This window comes from Gymnodraco acuticeps, unplaced genomic scaffold, assembly GCF_902827175.1.
Source record: "Gymnodraco acuticeps unplaced genomic scaffold, fGymAcu1.1, whole genome shotgun sequence".
In the NCBI taxonomy this organism is placed as follows: domain Eukaryota; kingdom Metazoa; phylum Chordata; class Actinopteri; order Perciformes; family Bathydraconidae; genus Gymnodraco; species Gymnodraco acuticeps.
The window spans coordinates 1,925,436-1,942,618 of NW_022990023.1; the positions used below are offsets into that span (position 1 = coordinate 1,925,436).

The 17,183-nt window shown below is 37.1% G+C and overlaps 2 protein-coding genes across 4 annotated transcripts in view; both read left to right on the forward strand.

Annotated features, from left to right (window-relative positions):
* Positions 1 to 1,355: 1,355 nt before the first annotated feature.
* muc13b (mucin 13b, cell surface associated) lies at positions 1,356 to 8,510 on the forward strand. Of its 3 annotated transcripts, XM_034214322.1 has the most exons (13): positions 1,356 to 1,489; positions 2,347 to 2,445; positions 2,518 to 2,913; positions 3,028 to 3,150; positions 3,875 to 3,981; positions 4,262 to 4,317; positions 4,472 to 4,635; positions 5,341 to 5,481; positions 5,711 to 5,756; positions 5,862 to 5,899; positions 6,244 to 6,331; positions 6,610 to 6,877; positions 7,642 to 8,510. In XM_034214322.1, exons 1-13 carry the CDS (start codon positions 1,438 to 1,440, stop codon positions 7,789 to 7,791), a joined length of 1,728 nt encoding a protein of 575 aa, XP_034070213.1. In that variant the 5' UTR covers positions 1,356 to 1,437; the 3' UTR covers positions 7,792 to 8,510. The 3 variants fall into 3 exon arrangements, with proteins under 3 accessions (XP_034070213.1, XP_034070211.1, XP_034070212.1); XM_034214320.1 differs by having other exon boundaries at positions 2,347 to 2,913; XM_034214321.1 differs by having other exon boundaries at positions 1,358 to 1,489; positions 2,350 to 2,913.
* A 1,664-nt stretch (positions 8,511 to 10,174) lies between these two features.
* The window catches only part of lrp2b (low density lipoprotein receptor-related protein 2b), a 44,308-nt gene continuing 37,299 nt past the window's right edge, over positions 10,175 to 17,183 (forward strand). Inside the window, 13 exon segments of the mRNA XM_034214327.1 lie at positions 10,175 to 10,241; positions 10,972 to 11,082; positions 11,247 to 11,369; positions 11,749 to 11,865; positions 12,019 to 12,129; positions 13,550 to 13,666; positions 13,972 to 14,088; positions 14,417 to 14,560; positions 15,066 to 15,182; positions 15,559 to 15,687; positions 15,854 to 16,023; positions 16,189 to 16,412; positions 16,842 to 17,048. Coding sequence (XP_034070218.1) covers positions 10,175 to 10,241; positions 10,972 to 11,082; positions 11,247 to 11,369; positions 11,749 to 11,865; positions 12,019 to 12,129; positions 13,550 to 13,666; positions 13,972 to 14,088; positions 14,417 to 14,560; positions 15,066 to 15,182; positions 15,559 to 15,687; positions 15,854 to 16,023; positions 16,189 to 16,412; positions 16,842 to 17,048 — 1,754 coding nt within the window.

A 17,183-nucleotide genomic window follows, 5' to 3' on the forward strand; every position in this document is an offset into this window, starting at 1 on the left:
TGAATGGTGACTGGTGAAACGGCCATAAATTCATAAAATGACTGGCAAGGAATGTAATCTTTGCCCCTCCTGTTCATTTCGGCCTCTATAAGTAACTTATAAAGTCTGAGGCTTAGATGTACAATTGTACGTGCTATTTGAACAAGAAAGAAGCTGAAATTTGTCATAAATGGCGACGTCAATCCTCCAATTCTGTTTTCACATGGTTTCAGCTGTCGAGCCAGGAAACATATACGTGACATCATAAACTGTAATTAGTTTTATATCATATTTATTATAACCCCTGTAATTAAACACTCCTCTGCTTTAAAGCTTCCTCATTATATACAAAAAACCTGGTATAATTCCAACAGTTTCATCTTATCCGCCTTACTGACGGCGGCCATTGCTTCCTTTTTTTGGTTCTCCTAAACTGTGCCTTTATTAATCGTTATTACAAACAAAAGAGAAACAAACCACTTTCCCTGAGAAGTTTAGAGAAATATGAACAGTATATGGCTATAAAATGCTATGTTTAAACATTATGTCTGAACATACAGTAGCTATGATATAAGAGATAAACAACATGACCATAGCTGTGTGGGATATGACTGTTCCTAAAGGAAAAGGTCTAAGATAAGAATTTTAAGACATTGTATTGGTATCTTTACACAAATAAACAAAAACACAATTGCAGAAAACAACAGAAATGAACTGTATGCGATGATCTGTTGGATAGACAAATGTATTATTAATTATCTATATTGCAATTTTTTTTAATGATTTACTGCAGCGTATGGGAAGATTTGCGTGTTGATGATGTGTGAGGAATATTACCTGACTTAAGATAATGTTTTCACATTTGTTAAATTTTAGATATCTCTATTAACTTGGATGTCTTGTGAAACACTTTATGTTGAAAACTGTTTTTTCTAACACAAAGCGTATCTTCGCCATAATCAATGATGTTAGGTTTGACTTTCAGGATTGTCCCAAACACATCATCACTCAGGCCCTTTGCTGTGTACAGAGGATGTTAGCCTGTTCTCTTATGTCATTTTAAGACAGTTTGTGATTATTCATTAAGTGGTTCCTCTTTCACGCTACACTTCCCAAAGATCATTTGGCAAACAAACAGCCAGGCCAGCCCTATTGTTCTTCTTTGGTTTTTCTCTATAATTTAAATATGTTGTGTTTATGATGGGAATAGATATATGTCTCAAAGATCTGACTCAGTTTCTGCTCTTTAACAAAAACAAACAGAGACATGGGAAGTGGAACCTCCAAGTCTTTTTTTTCTGGGAGGGAAATGTACTTTGGCACACGGTGCCGCCCTCAAAGGAGTGGCCAATGATTAAAACTGCCAGTGGAGGACACTGGAGCCCTTAATCCTCGTCCACTCACCCGCCTCTCTGGCTCTCTTTCTCTTGGTAACATTTGTCAGTAAGTTATTTTTCAATGGCTCGAGAATTTAAACTCCTCCGCATTTTGCTGGTTGTGGCCTGTCTTGGTAAGTTGGCTGAATCTTTATTTTGTATCAGTCGTTAGCCTCTCGCAAATTAATAGGAGAAATGTAATGTATATTTTATAACAGAGGAACATATTGTTTTTTCTCACAGTCTATTTTTGATGGATATGTAAAAGGTTGTTATCCAGAGCAATAATATAATCATCACAGATCTTGTGTTGAAATGGGTTTTTATAAGAAAGTAGAAGATCCAAAGAAGATATTGCGTGGTTCTAGATCAAGTGATACCCTTTCAGGTAAAATGGAAGTGATGATATAGACTGAGGGCTGAAACAACATTTCTAATGTATGCATCTATTTTCTCAAAAAAAGAATTGATCAGTTTTGTTCAAAATTGAAAAGCCAGGTATACAGCTAGTCAGAAATGAAGGCCCACTTTTCATAATGCCTATAAGATTGGCCTAACAACTATTTGTTTTATGTAGGATTGGTTTAAACGCAATTAAATGTAAATATTTAACTACTGTGTTAATTCAGACAATCTGACCTTATCTTATGACCCTTGTTGTCACCTTCTATTTCAATCAAGGAAGTATATTGGGTTTCCTTATACACCCTCCAGTCTGGTTTTTGAGCTTTAGACGTTGGACCCGTAATTTTTAGGCCTCTTCAATTATGTCTCTTTTTTTGTGTTTTTCTTAAATCTTTCATAAATGTGACACATTAAAATATGTATTCTTAGTTTGGATCAACAAGAAACTGAACTGAGAATTTCCTATCCGCAAGCCTTCATTCTATCTTAATATCCGCTCATACCGCAGTACAAATATGTCTATTATTCTGATATTAAAGAGAAAACAATGTCAAGCATAGTGGTTACCTCTCTCATACAACCACAGCAGGACCTACAACCACAGCAGGACCTACAACCACAGCAGAACCTAAAGCCATATTAAAATCTGCAACCACAACAGTGCCTCCCACCACAACCACAGCAGGGCCTCCCGCCACAACCACAGCAGGGCCTCCCACCACAACCACAGCAGTGCCTCCCACCACAACCACAGCAGGGCCTCCCACCACAACCACAGCAGGGCCTCCCACCACAACCACAGCAGGGCCTCCCACCACAACCACAGCAGGGCCTCCCGCCACAACCACAGCAGGGCCTCCCACCACAACCACAGCAGGGCCTCCCACCACAACCACAGCAGGGCCTCCCGCCACAACCACAGCAGGGCCTCCCACCACAACCACAGCAGGGCCTCCCACCACAACCATAGCAGGGCCTCCCACCACAACCACAGCAGGGCCTCCCACCACAACCGTAGCAGGGCCTCCCACCACAACCGTAGCAGGGCCTCCCACCACAACCGTAGCAGGACCTACTACTACAGCAGGACCTACCACCACAGCAGGACCTGCCACCACAACAACAGCAGGAACTACAACGCCAGTGCTTCCAAGTAATGTCACTTGTCAAAAAAACATATTATCTGTTTCCAAGATGTCATTGTTTCAAAAATGATTATCATGTACTGTTCTGTGAATTTTTGTCATCTTCTTTTGACTTGCCTTAGACCCTTGTAATGAAAGCTCATGTGGCGCTGGGGCCACCTGTGAACCTCGTGCCGATCAAACCTTTGCATGCTTGTGTTTTGCTGGTGATTTCTACAATGATATCAGCAAAACTTGTGACAGTGGTGAGTATTTGTCCTCTATGACGTTGTTCCAGTCCATGCTAAGAATTGGCTAAATGATTTGTAATATTAAAGTGTAGGCCTGTATGTAAGGTCTATCTGTGGGATGAAGAGTATAGTGTTAATTTTTTTTTGTTTTAAGCTAAGATTCATTGAAGTCGTAGTATCAGGTTGGTCAACATGATAAGCATCTTTAGGAACCAAGTGCTACTTACTCATTTCATGAAATACTTAGAGCTACAGTTCAACGTCTTAAGTAATATTCAGTAAGATGAGAAGATTTAACAATAGAAATAAGTAGCTGCAGCCAGAATTTGGTTGATTTACTTAGCTCAAATCCACACCTTGAACAACTTGAAAAAAGCTAGCCTGGGTAAATCCATCTTCAAGCACCTGAGAATGAACGCGTCATAATTTGTTTGTTGAATTCACACAAAAAAAGTGTATGAACAGCTACTTGGGGTTTTCCAGGGCTATATTTTCGACAGGAACAGTGACATCCAGAAGTCCTGTTTGTACCGTGTTCCTGACAATAATTCATTTTATGCTAGCTTCCCTTTTATGCTAAGCTAACCAGCTGCTGGCTGTAGTCTTTCGCTCATTGGTCAGATAAGAAAGTGGCTTTATTTTCTTATCTAACTCTTGGCAAGACGTATTTTTATTTATTTTTGAAATGGTTATGACAGGAGTGTGTCCTTTATGCTAAGACAATGTTTTCCTATTTTAGCCGAAGTTTTTCCTGGAAACCTTGTTCTTCAAATAGAATACAAGGAAAGTATGGATGACACGAAGTCAAAGGAATTTCTTGATGCATCCAAAATAATCACTGACGAGGTAAGCAATACGTTCTTATATTTAGTTTTTTAATGGCTTCTATTTTTTCCTTTTGAGTAATACAACTTTTTTTCTCTTTTAAACACATTAAATAATGTTGATGCAAAATGTCCTGTTTCTAAAGTTCAGTGACATAAGTGATAGATCATGAACTCACCAGTGCTACACCTGGGTATTAAACTGGATGCATGTTGTAATGAATGTGGCATTTTGCTACACAACGATCAAAGTGAAGTTTAACGAAGTGGTTAACAATATGGTATTTTTTCCTAAAACACAGCTGACTGGAGTTTTTGAATCGGATAGTTACTCTGGATCTATAGTGCTGAAGCTCAGGTAAGTCACAATGTGTTAACCATCTAATTGTCTATCAATCTAAAACCATACTTCCTACATTACATTTACACAATGTTGCTCTTAAATAAGGCAGAATGTAAATATCATATAATACACATAATATAATTTACATGTGATATTTGTCTATATACAGCAAGGTCACACCAAAAGTTTGGTCAAGAGCAGGATCTAGGGTCAGCGCAGATGTACAGATCATCTTCGGGGCAAATGCTGGCATCGTAACAGCAGACGTTACAGCGACACTGAAGAAAAGGGCGGATTGTGAGGACTGCCTATTGAAGGGTTCATCTTTCGTTGGTAAGTTTATCAAATGTATACCTCAGTTCTTTATCTAGTGTTAAGGAGAGATTTATCAAAATATTATTTAAATCTAAATAGATATACTTGCAGGTCGAATGTAATTGAAGAGGGTTTTTGTTCTTTCAAAAAGCTGTATGCATTATTGTTTGAAGTTGTCAATGTTAGGGCTGTGACTTGCATAACCATATAATGCTGTTTAGTCTTAAGAACTTAACTCACTTAGTGATCATTTCATTTAATCATTAAATGTAAATGAATCATTATAGTTTGAAAAAAAAGTGTTATTATAATATATCAAATGCAACAAACTATCATTTTAACAAAGCCTGAAGCCTTGGATTCTTTCAGGAATAAAATGTTGTTCTGTCAGCGTGAAGCAAAAAGAACATAAAATACATTTTAATATTTGATTTGTTTAGTTTAGTTGTTGCAGAGTGTCTTTTTGTTGCTTTTATATATTAAACTTCTTTGTGCTTGTTGGTTGTGAATCCCCAGCAGACAAGGTTACCCAATCATGGTCTTTGCGCATATATGGTGATCTTTGTACAGTGTACAGAGTATAATTTAGCCGGCGAGTGATAATGTGCAACTATAAATATGCTGTACATTTCAGACCATGCTTCTTATTATGTAGTGAGTTTTATTTTGTACCATTGTATTTTTTGGATTTAGATGTACCAACTATTTTTTCTCCATTTGAAGCTAGAGAACTGTGTGAGGAGTCGGACTCGGACACTCCATGTGGTCAGAATACTGCATGCGAATCTGGAAACGGAACTTTTACCTGTATATGTTTGCCTGGTTACATTACCACCATCCACAGTGAAAGGATATGCATTAATGGTAAGGGCATTTAGTGTGGTAGAGACATACAGATTGTGTGTGTGTGTGTGTGTGTGTGTGTGTGTGTGTGTGTGTGTGTGTGTGTGTGTGTGTGTGTGTGTGTGTGTGTGTGTGTGTGTGTGTGTGTGTGTGTGTGTGTGTGTGTGTGTGTGTGTGTGTGTGTGTGTGTGTGACATACTAGCCTTTGTTTAACTAAACGACACTACCTGAAACTTTGCTATCTTTGTAGCATGTCCCAGTGGTCAAATATCTGTTGGATCCAATGCCTGTGAAAGGTAAGGTTGAAATGCCATATCATATTATAAAAACAAAAATACAACTCATACAAAGGGCTTGGTTTAAAATGAAATTATAAATGACTATTTGTTCTTGTCTTTCAGTTGCTCATTTGGTTATTCTGGTTTTAACTGCACCGATTGTGAGTATACAAAGTATCTGTTTGACCATTAAGACGAAACGACAGCCACAAAATAATGCATTATCAAAAATATTTATTATGACACAGAAGAAATCAATAACCTATAAAATGTATACAAAATGGATGACATCTCATTTAATTTTCTTTTTAAAAAGACACATTTATCAGATTTTACAAAAGGCTTTATAACTTTTACATGAGACCTGTGAACAGACCTTGATGTAAAGAAAAGTCGGGGTCCATTATGACTTTGTTGTACCTTCATTTTAAAACACTTGTATGTCAAAAGTTGTACAAAATGTCGATAGCCTTGTTGTAAATGTCCTTGTCATTGTGTTTGTTAGCATGGAAGCGGTCGCTGGTAATCGTTGGCTCTGTGCTCGGGGCACTGCTGCTCATCACGCTCATTGTTCTGATTGTAGTGGCAGTCAGGTGAGCCCCACATCTATTCACCTGCCCACTTTTAGTCATTCATTGTTGACTCTGTCATGTTTTAGCCATGTTTATCTCTCAATCTCCCACCCATCATATTGATTATGAACCTTTTCTATTGTGACAAAGCTGCATTTAACCTGACATTTTCTTAATGCACCACACATTTGGCAACAGATGGAGTTGTAGAATAATCTATCTACTAATACAATGAAGTATATAGTGCAGACAAGACAGATAAAGCTAAAGTTGATTGTAATTGTATGTACTCTTTTTAGATCCCCAATGAAAAAGAGCTCCAAAAAGAGCAAAAAAGCAGACACTGGGAACTCTTATGTTAGCCAACTCCCTGTCAAGGCGCCATTGGGAGCCCACAGCCACGTAGCCCCGGCTAATGGGCTAGGTAACGGCCAGTCAGCCTTTGGCAATGCTGGGGTGCCTAGGATCCCACGGGCCACGACCACCAGCAACTGGGACAGCAGGACCAACCTGGAGATGACTCCGAGCAACAGCCGGCAGAACCTGATCCCTGCTGGGAGGAACTCGGTGAGCATGACTCTGTGTGATAGACAGAGGACAGAAGTTGGACGGTAGTTTGTAAATAGTTAGGAATATAAAATGGAAACAATGTCCTTAAAGCAAAGAGGTCTGGAAAAGTATTGAGATCCATTCATTTAAATGATCATGCTTCTTCATAAATAAAAATGTGTTGTTTTTGTTCAGAGGATTAGTTCATATTTTTCATGACAAAATCTATTGTAAAAATGATGTGTTACTTTCTACACTTACTTTACTCAAATAATCACAATCAGGTTTATTACCAGGTAGGTTTACACGTACAAGGAATTTGACTTGATGTCCTGGTGCATACATATAAATGAACATTACAAAATATTAGAAAATATTTAAAAAATATAGTAAAATATTGCAGTACTTACATAGAAATAGAATGGAATAAAATATGGAATAAAATTAGGCGGTAATGAAAAAAAAGAAAACAGATCATATGGATGTATAACAGATAATCTGTTAGAACACATGTTTAATATAGTTTCAAAACGTTAATTTTTTGTTATTTCAAAAATATTGAGGCTATAGATATAATTGGACATGGGACATATATCCCCCATAGGGTCCCCCATATATTTTATATCTTGTAAGATGTCCTTTGTAAAAATTTTAAAAAGGAGAACAGACCAACAGAAAAATAAAAAATGCTGAGCAGAAGAGAAAACATGTATCAGGTTAAGATAAACGTAATATATTGGTTTTTGAAATAATTAAATACAAAAATTCTCTTTCCATTTTAGCGGTTCTACGAGGACAATGAGGACCAGTATGCTCAGTCTCGACAGAGCAGCCTCTACGCTCGCCCGCAGAACAACGCGTATTCCCAGAGTCGACCTCAGAACAACCCGTACGCTCAGAGCCAAGGCCAGAGCAGCCCTTACATGCACTAAGACGGTTTGACTAATGAGGAAGCACAAATCCTTCATTGACATTTACCCAGATCAGAAACTGGGTCAGGAACACCTCAACATCCTCCTTTTTTTGTTTTTTCCCCCACAAATAACTTTATTCCTAAACACCACCTGGTCCTGTGCAATAGCTGGAGAAATGTGAAAAAAGTGTAAACTCTATTCTTACTAATTATAAGCTGTTATAAATAATGTGTGTATTTCTTTAATCTTTGTCAAAGTTCAGAATATGAGATACAATGGGGGTCTTTTTAAAGGTTTCTCAACATTTTTGTCAATCAATTAAGATATTACTCTTTAACGATTTCACATTTGTAAACCCTCAAACGAGGAGCTGTTCGATATATTATTATAAATAAATGATTATGTTATGTGAGGATCGTCACATAACATGAATTTACAGGTAATCGTTTTGTATGTGAAATGTGTTGTTTATCATGAGAATTATCTTTCTGTTTAACTCAGCTGTTGTGAATGAGACGGGTTTCCTTTGTTCGCATACCATTTAATGAGTTATTCCTAAATTAGGGCATGTCAGATGCCTCCCTATATATTTCAGTATAATTTGGGTAAAATGTTTACTACATTGAAACAGTTTGATGTATTATTTTGTACAGCTATGAGCATATTTTGTTTTATTTCCAATCAATTTATTGATACCAAGCTGTATTCAACATGGAAAAATAAAACAACAATACTTATACTTATTCAGTTGTTTTTTTTCGTCACTCATATTATCCTTAGGAAATGTACCTAATTTCAACAATAAAAAATTGACATTGTATTAAACACACACAAAATATTGATATTTACACTACTTATGATATTCATGGTTTATTTAAATAGTTAACTTAACTATAAGACATCTTAAATATTAATCAACCTATTATAAGTTTTATAAATATTATTATTATGATGTTTTTTAACGGCTTTTGTGAAATCAAATATGTAGAGGTGGTTGCAGTGTGTATTTGTTTGTACTGCCACTGGAAGGCGCCAAAGTTTAACTAACACAAGCAGTGATGATGACGGGGTTAACACTCCATAACAGTCCAAATATATTTTTGACTAATTAAATCACTGAAATGTCCTCAAAGTACACTATTGTGCTTTGCTGATTAACCTTTCCTAGGTTACTATTGTTTGAAACAAATTCACCCTTTAAAAATCCTTGTAGATGTATGTGCATGTGTCAGCTTTAAAGCATTGTAATAAATGTAGTTTAACATGAGGCGAAACATTTCTACAAGCACAGCAGGTGTATCAATCAGAAAAAACACATGATATCCAATTCACAATGGTACACTTGTTTGTAAGGGATACATCATTCATGTTAACATCTGATCCGTTCATTTGTTGGTATAACACATCCAGCCAGAACAATATTATTTAGCTCTGAGTGTAGCTTTATTGCCGTTTTTGTCTCATACTACTGAAGAGGATAAATGCAACAGGGACAAACAATCCAATTCCACTAGTAGATATTAAACTGTTCTTGTTTCTGTCACAAAGTAATGTTCCTTTCTGCTTCAAACCAATAAAGCACATGTACTGTGACATGGTTACAGTAGCTACGATCAATTCTCGATAATGGGACAATTTTTTTATATTAACATGCAACACGCTGCTCTGTGAAATGTTAATGATAATACGTTTTATTGTTTCCCAGCAGGGTGGAATTCAAAGACCTCTGCATAAATTAATGTAAGTAGTAAGAAGTAGTAGTCATTTCATAAGCACTGCTATTGAACACCATGAACGGCTTTCACTGTATACAATAACTTTGGTTTACCAACAATATGTATTGCAGGAAGGAACGTTGTGGTTGCAATGCCTTAAACATGTGTCACAGATTCAAGATTCAAACATTTATTGTCATCATACAAAACTACGGTGTAATTATGTAATGCACGAAAAACTTAGATCGCAGGTTCCTCAACAGTGCAATTTTGAAGACGTTAAAAAAAAGATGCACATCATAGCATGCTTTCAACCAAAAAACATACAAAAGCATATCGTGTTCTTAAAGGTCCTTTTTTAGATCTTAAAAAACGGATGAAAGGCACTCGTGATAACTGTACTCAGGAACTATATGGTCTGTATTAACTCGCAGTGTTAAATGAGTGGTTGCTTTTTCTTGCTGATGTAGACAACATAGCAACAGGTAAAAGTTCATCTTAGATGAAGTTTATGTAAAGTAGCGAGCCATAAAAAGCTGTATTACTCCATGTCACAGTATTGGTCTGCTGGATGCTCAGGGTCATACATCTCAGTGTCAAAGGCAGTATCTTTCCCCAGGCTTATAAACAGAGTCAGATGTAGCATGAGTGTACACACTTTATCAAACTAACAGCAACATTAAATCATGGACCTAAAAGGTCTTCATCTTCTGTTTCTCCTACTGCTGTCCCAAGGAATTCATCTTGCTCAAGGTAAGTGTATAATCTTGATTTTTCGAAAAATATGTTTTCTAGTAATCACAAATATGTAAATGCTAAGTAATTAGATGGATAGAAAAACATTGAGTTTGAAGGGATTTCCTCTTGCTTTAATAAAATGAGAGTAGTTTAACACCCTAAGAAATGATTGCATGTATAAAATTGGTGAGAATTATAGCTGCTTTAAAATAATTAAAACATACACATGATGATAACATGTCACCCTTCAACCCTAACCCTAAAATAATAAAAGGTAATGTATTCATGCGAAGCTTTAGTAGTTCTATATTTTTTCAATACAAATACAATTTCTTGAGTTTTTGTCACCTTATTCTACATTTCATAAAATGCTGAACAGTTGTGAATGCTGTTATACAATGCACACTTCTCTGTGCTAATTCAGACATCATTTATCCATTTGAAATGATTGCCTGTTACTCCAGGGTCATGTGATCTGCTGTTCATTCATGGTGAAGAATTGACCATCCTTTAATTGTAGAATCACATGTTTTAAGGTTCAAAAGTTGCATACAGAGTGTGGATACAGCTGTCATAAACACGGTAACTCATTTGTCACTGGAACAGTAAATAAACTGTATTAAATGTGTAAATGACCTCTTTAACTCGAATCATGAAGGTCAAGCCCACACCATAATCATAAAAAGATGACTGATGGCTGATGTTTTAACTTCATAGATCTGTCTTTGTATTATGTTCTCTGCAGGAAGTTGTGGCAGTGGAGAGTTTCAATGCACTTCTGGACAATGCATCAACAAAGCTTGGAGGTGTGATGGGACTAAAGACTGTGCAGATGACTCAGATGAGCTGAACTGTTGTGAGTTTCAGTGATTTATAATAATCTGTTAACTGGGTAAATAAAGTTTGCCAGAAAAAAAAGAATGAGAAAGAAAAGGAGCTGTACATAAACTTAAAACTATGATTGAAAACAGCCCTATTCTTTAAGTTTAAACTCTTCAATGTTTTTCTTCTTTGTGGCAGCACCTCCATCATGCACCTCGCAGGAGTTTAAGTGTGTAACAAGCGGCGAATGCATCTCTTCGGGATTTGTCTGCGACGGAGAGGAAGATTGTATTGATGGAACAGATGAACAAAGAACTTGTGGTATGCAGAGTGATTGTTGATGTACCGTTATTAAGAATGAGAAACTGACACAATAAAAAAACAAATCACACACGTCATGAACATTGGCTCAAAATACAGCATCTAATCATTTATATAATTCAAATGAAGAAAGAGAAACACATTGTCCCAAAATTCCTATTAGTAGTTTGGTAATAAACAAATGTATGTTTCTGATTTCATTTTTCCAATATTTGTGTTCATTGCTCTCCATGTCAGTGACAAAGATATTCTGGACAAACAAAAAATACCTTTAATTACATTCTATCCTAAGCATGTTGTCATTCTATAAATTGCGAGTAGTAATTTCCCTGTTACAAAGCATTTAGCAACCAAACCATCTCAAATGCTCTGGGTTCAGGTGGGCGGACCTGCAGCCCGGACCAGTTCACCTGCCAGGAGGGCCAGTGTGTCCCCAGCAAATACAGATGTGACCACGTAAAGGACTGCGTGGACAACTCTGATGAGAACAACTGCAGTAAGACTTTCCACACTGTACATTAATATCATATCAGATATTTGCAGGTGCCTTTATATTTTCTTAATACTTTTATAGGAATCATTTTATTTGCAGCATTAAGCGAATTTAAAATCCCTTTTATGAAAATAATAAAACAAGTTTTTTTTGCAGACTATCCCCCTTGTACTGAGAAGACGTGTGCCAATGGGGCCTGTTACAACAACACTCAGCACTGCAATGGGCTGCAGGACTGTAGAGATGGCTCTGATGAATTCAACTGCAGTGAGTAGCTGAGACGTATCGCAAAACCCAACATTTAAATGATAAGATATATGTTCTGTTTTGTAGGCTTACCACTAAAAAAAATTGTTGGCCATTAAATTACATTTAAAAAGAAAAGGGCTTGTATTTATATCAAAGTATTTGCTTTAGATTATATGTTAAACATTGTGGAGAGATGTTGTAGCCTAATGTTATTGTTTAATAGGATAACAAAAATATGCCTGCTTCAAAATAAATGACCAGCCGGACCATATAACCTGTGTGAATCAATCATAGTGTTAGACTGTTAAACTGGTTATAATTTGGACCACAGCCAAACACAGATTTTTCACTGGAGGTGACTTGCTCATAAAAAAGATGCTGTTAAAAATTAAAATATTTGTTATGATACTGTATACCTATATTTATCTTATTTTCTACCATAATTAATTAAACAATTGATCCACAATTGTCTTGTGGAGTGTACTGTAGTGTAGGCTACATTACAGGAAGTAGGCAGTAACTTCCGGCCGCCATCTTTGTTTTGATTGAGGTAGCTAATATGTCGCAATAAATGAAAGGTTCAAATAGCTCTTAATTATTAAGCAGCGAAGTAATTTAATATCCCAGCTGAATACAAAATGAATATTAAAAATCCGGGAATACATCTAAGACTGCCGTAAGTGTTGTCAAACGATTTTTTTTCAAACATTAGCTCTATGAACTTGCGTTGGAATATGCTATATCTCAATGTAACGTTATGTTAAACTGTTCAATGTGAAATGCTTTCATCTAATGCTTATTATTTTTCTAAAATTGAACAATTATGTAGGTATTACTCTCGTTTTCATCTACGTTGCTGACGTTTATTTGCTCTAGTAAAGCTAAACTTGTTCAACCTTTGATCAGCTTTTAGGTTTCTCTTTAGTCAGTTGTGGGAAATGTCACCAAGTACATTTACTCAAGTAATGTACTTAAGTACTATTTTGACATATTTGTACTTCAGTAATTTTATTTTATGCTACCTAGACTTCTACTCCATCACCTCCTGGAGGCAAATATTGTACTATTTTTAACTCCACTACAATCCTTTAACACTCATAGTTACTTGTAACACGTAAAATCATATGACATTTGATAAGATGCAGTCCTGTACTATACATATATTTATTTATTTAACAAGGTAAATGGTGAGTGAATTGGCTCCACAATAAACAATATAAAAATGCTCCTATATGTATTGATTACTTAGTTTTAAAAACAACCTAATAGCCTATAGTGTTGTAGAATAACATAATTCTGGGAAAAGAGCAATTATTTATTCTGCATACTTTACATTCTGAGTACTTCTTCCACCTCTGCCTTAAGTTTAGGTAGAGATGTTTGACTTCAATTGCTTGACCACTCACTTCTAAAATCAGTGTATTTGTTTAATTTCCAGCGACACAGCACTGTCCCATCCACCAGTATGAGTGTGCAAACGGCTACTGTATCCCTCGTCCGTTTGTCTGTGACCACTGGGATGACTGCGGGGACAACAGCGATGAGCAAGGCTGTGGTAAGGAAGGAAGTGTCTCCACAGGATTTGAGTGTCACCTTAAATTGTAATACGTTGTAATGGTGTGTAGTTGCTGTTAAAAGACCATCCTTTTCGTTTAACTAAAAAGGGAGGAATTTAACTAAACTAAATTCAGTATTTGCTTACTGGTCTAATGCTAAACAGCATTTTGATATGCATTGTAGAGCTATACAACATATAAGATATCATTGTGAAATTAAAGTATGATAGGCCCCTGTTTTTAGCTGTTTTAGGTATGTAAAGATGAGTTAAAGATCTGTTATTTCTCTCTATGTTTTCTTAAGCGTACCAGAGCTGTAGTGGCGGTGAGTTCACATGTTCGAGTGGCCGCTGTATTCCTCAGCGCTGGGTGTGTGACGAGTTCAACGACTGTGGGGACTTCAGTGATGAGAGAGGATGTGGTAAGAACCCATTTTTCTTACAGATGGACTAAGAGTATGAACTAGAAATTCAGTTAATAACCATATATAGGTATTGCTGAGGAGTGTCATTCAAAATGAATAAAACACTATGAGAAAGAAAGGACAAATGATTACTTGAACTGAATACTGGAAGATTACATTTAAAAAACACGTTATGAGAAGACTTAAAACATGACAAGACTAGCTTATTCATGGTAAGTTCAAATGTATCGAATAGAAAATTGCTTTTAACATTAAAAAAAAGCTTGATAAAGAAAGAAAAACATTTACAGTTCATATTTTAATCACATCTGTTTCTGTTTTTTAGATAGTAACTCTGGATCCTGTTACCCTGGTGAGTGGGGATGCCCGGGCTCGACATTATGTATACCAGTGGGCAAAGTGTGTGACGAAAAACCTGACTGTCCTGGAGGAACCGATGAGACCAACTCCACAGCACAGAAAACCTGCAGTAAGTCATTAATGATTAACATGTGTTTAACATAACAACCTTAACATCCCACAGTCAACCTCAGAAAGCTTGCTTTGTTTGCCTATTTGTACTTGTCTTTATGAGTAACAATGAAAAAACCCTGACCAAAATGACTCTGAATGACTGTTTAGTCAATGGCAGACATCTAGTCACATGTAAAACATCCGACATTTGCAACACTTTAATACGTCTTTAAGTTAAGGTGCAAGGGTTTTAGGCTTCATACTCATAAATGATTCTCAGAAGTCAGCTGATAGGATGCTTTATTCTTCCTTATTGCTGCCTTCACACTCACCTGGTTTAAGATTAACTTTTGCAGGTCATTTGGGCTTCCAGACTCAGTTAATGATGGCTATAATGCTGGTCACAAAACTGATAATGATGCTCTTGAAGATAAAGCTGCATAGATCAGCATCCCAAATAAAAACTTCATTTGCAACCTAGATTCAACCGTTATGTTGATTTGTATGTATTTTGCTTACAGGCCTGGACCAATGCTCTGCCTTGAGTTGTGAGTACCTGTGCCACCCGTCTCCTCAGGGGGGGGGCTGCTACTGCCCAGATGGTTTCACTGTAGCCAATGACAGCCGTTCCTGTGTAGGTGAGTGCCATATATAATTTTTATTTTTGTAAAAACAAATTATATATTCATTAAACATACTGTACTGTAGTTAGGCAACAGAAGAAAGCATGAACTGTAACAATAGAGCACTTGAGGTGATTGATGGAGATGGATTTGTTTTGGTTAATTCCTCAGATCTCCTCACATTGTTGCATATCATATTCTCTTATATGTTTTTATTTTAGTTTACGACATATACTACACCTAATTGTAAAATGTCAGTTTGTGTTGATGAACTTAGAACAGAGCTTTCGTAATTTTAACCTTAGAGATGTCTAATTTAACGATACTCAAGTTGCAGATTTCTGGTATATATCTCACCCTAATTCCTAAAATGGTTGTTTTATTGCCCCAGACTATAATGACTGTCAAATCTGGGGGATCTGTGACCAGCTGTGTGAAGATCGTCTTGGGACACACCACTGTAGCTGTGCTGATGGATACTTCTTGGAGCAGGGTCACGTGTGCAAAGCCAATGTGTCAGGTACAGAGAGTCAAAGAGTAGCTTCATACAATGTGTGTCTGCTGGAACATAATCTGTGGGCTGTCCATATGACATAGTTGAGGAGACAATACTTAAATGTATATTTTGTAAAATCATATCAAATATCTAAGAGGACTGCTGAGGTATTCTTTGCATTTTTCTTCAGCTGGATTGCCACAGCTCATTTTCACCAACGGGGGTGATGTGATGATGGCGGATATACATGGACGCTTTGTCAGAACTCTGGTGCCGTCCCAGGGCAAAGGTTATGCTGTAGGTGTGGCATATCACTGGCACAGCGACACAGTCTTCTGGAGTGATACAAACACCAAAAAGGTCTGTCAATCGGGATTATTGTCTGTCAGTGCATTTTCCCCTCAATTTCTCCACACCTTCTTTTGTATGATTGCAAAACAGCTACACTGCAAAGCTCTGGGGGCCCAGAATGATTTTCATGTCAACAAAAGCCCCTCATCCTAAAACCTATCATTCTTTTGCCAGGTGTACTCTGTGAACTACAATGGGGGGAACATTAAGGAGGTTCTGACTGCTGCAGTCCAGAATGTGCAGAACCTCGCTGTGGACTGGATCAACTTCAAACTCTACGTCCTAGAGGCCATGATGGAGCGTATCGACATGTGCGACTTTGATGGAGGGAATCGGGTCACACTGGTGGCTGAAAACCTGCAGACTCCTCACGGCCTGGTCCTGGACCCCACAGTGGGGTGTGTTTAAGTGCTTTAGTATTTAAAAGCTGTTACCAAAGCTGTTGAGAACAGCATGCATGGCAAACCATATCAGACATGATTTCATGAGCTGCATGTTAATAACAACTGGTTTTAGTAAGATAACGCAATGCTATCTAACAAAGCATGTCATTTATGTCATTATTTCTTTTTCTTAGATTGAGTGAAACTTAAATATTGGAGTGTGTAAATATTGGTCCAACACTGTGTCTGTCTTAGTCTGTCATTTGTCTGGGATGACATGTTTCCTTATTATTTAATCTTAGTTATTTACGGTCAAATATAAGAAGTAAAGCAGTGGCTACTTTACAAGAGATCCCTTTTTAGAACTCCATCATTTTTATTTTACCATGAGTTTTTGTACCCACTTCACTTGATTTATATTTCTTTATTCCTTTTTGTTTGCAGCTACATGTTCTTCACAGACATGGGCGTTTCCAGTGAGCAGATGAAGCTCGAACGCGCCTTCATGGACGGCAGCAATCGTATTGAGCTGGTGAAGAAGGGACTTGGCATTCCAACAGGAATCACCTTAGATATCGTGACTCAGAGGGTCTACTGGTCCGACAGCCACTTTGACACGGTGGAGACTGTCACCTACAGCGGTCTGGACAGGTAAAGGTTGCACAGAAAATGTTGTCAGTCACCACCTTGAACCACCCAAAATCATAAGTGCATATTTTTCCTGTTTCCCGTAGTGCTTTTTATCAATCTAGATTGCTTAGTGAGTTGCACAGTATTAGAGATGTC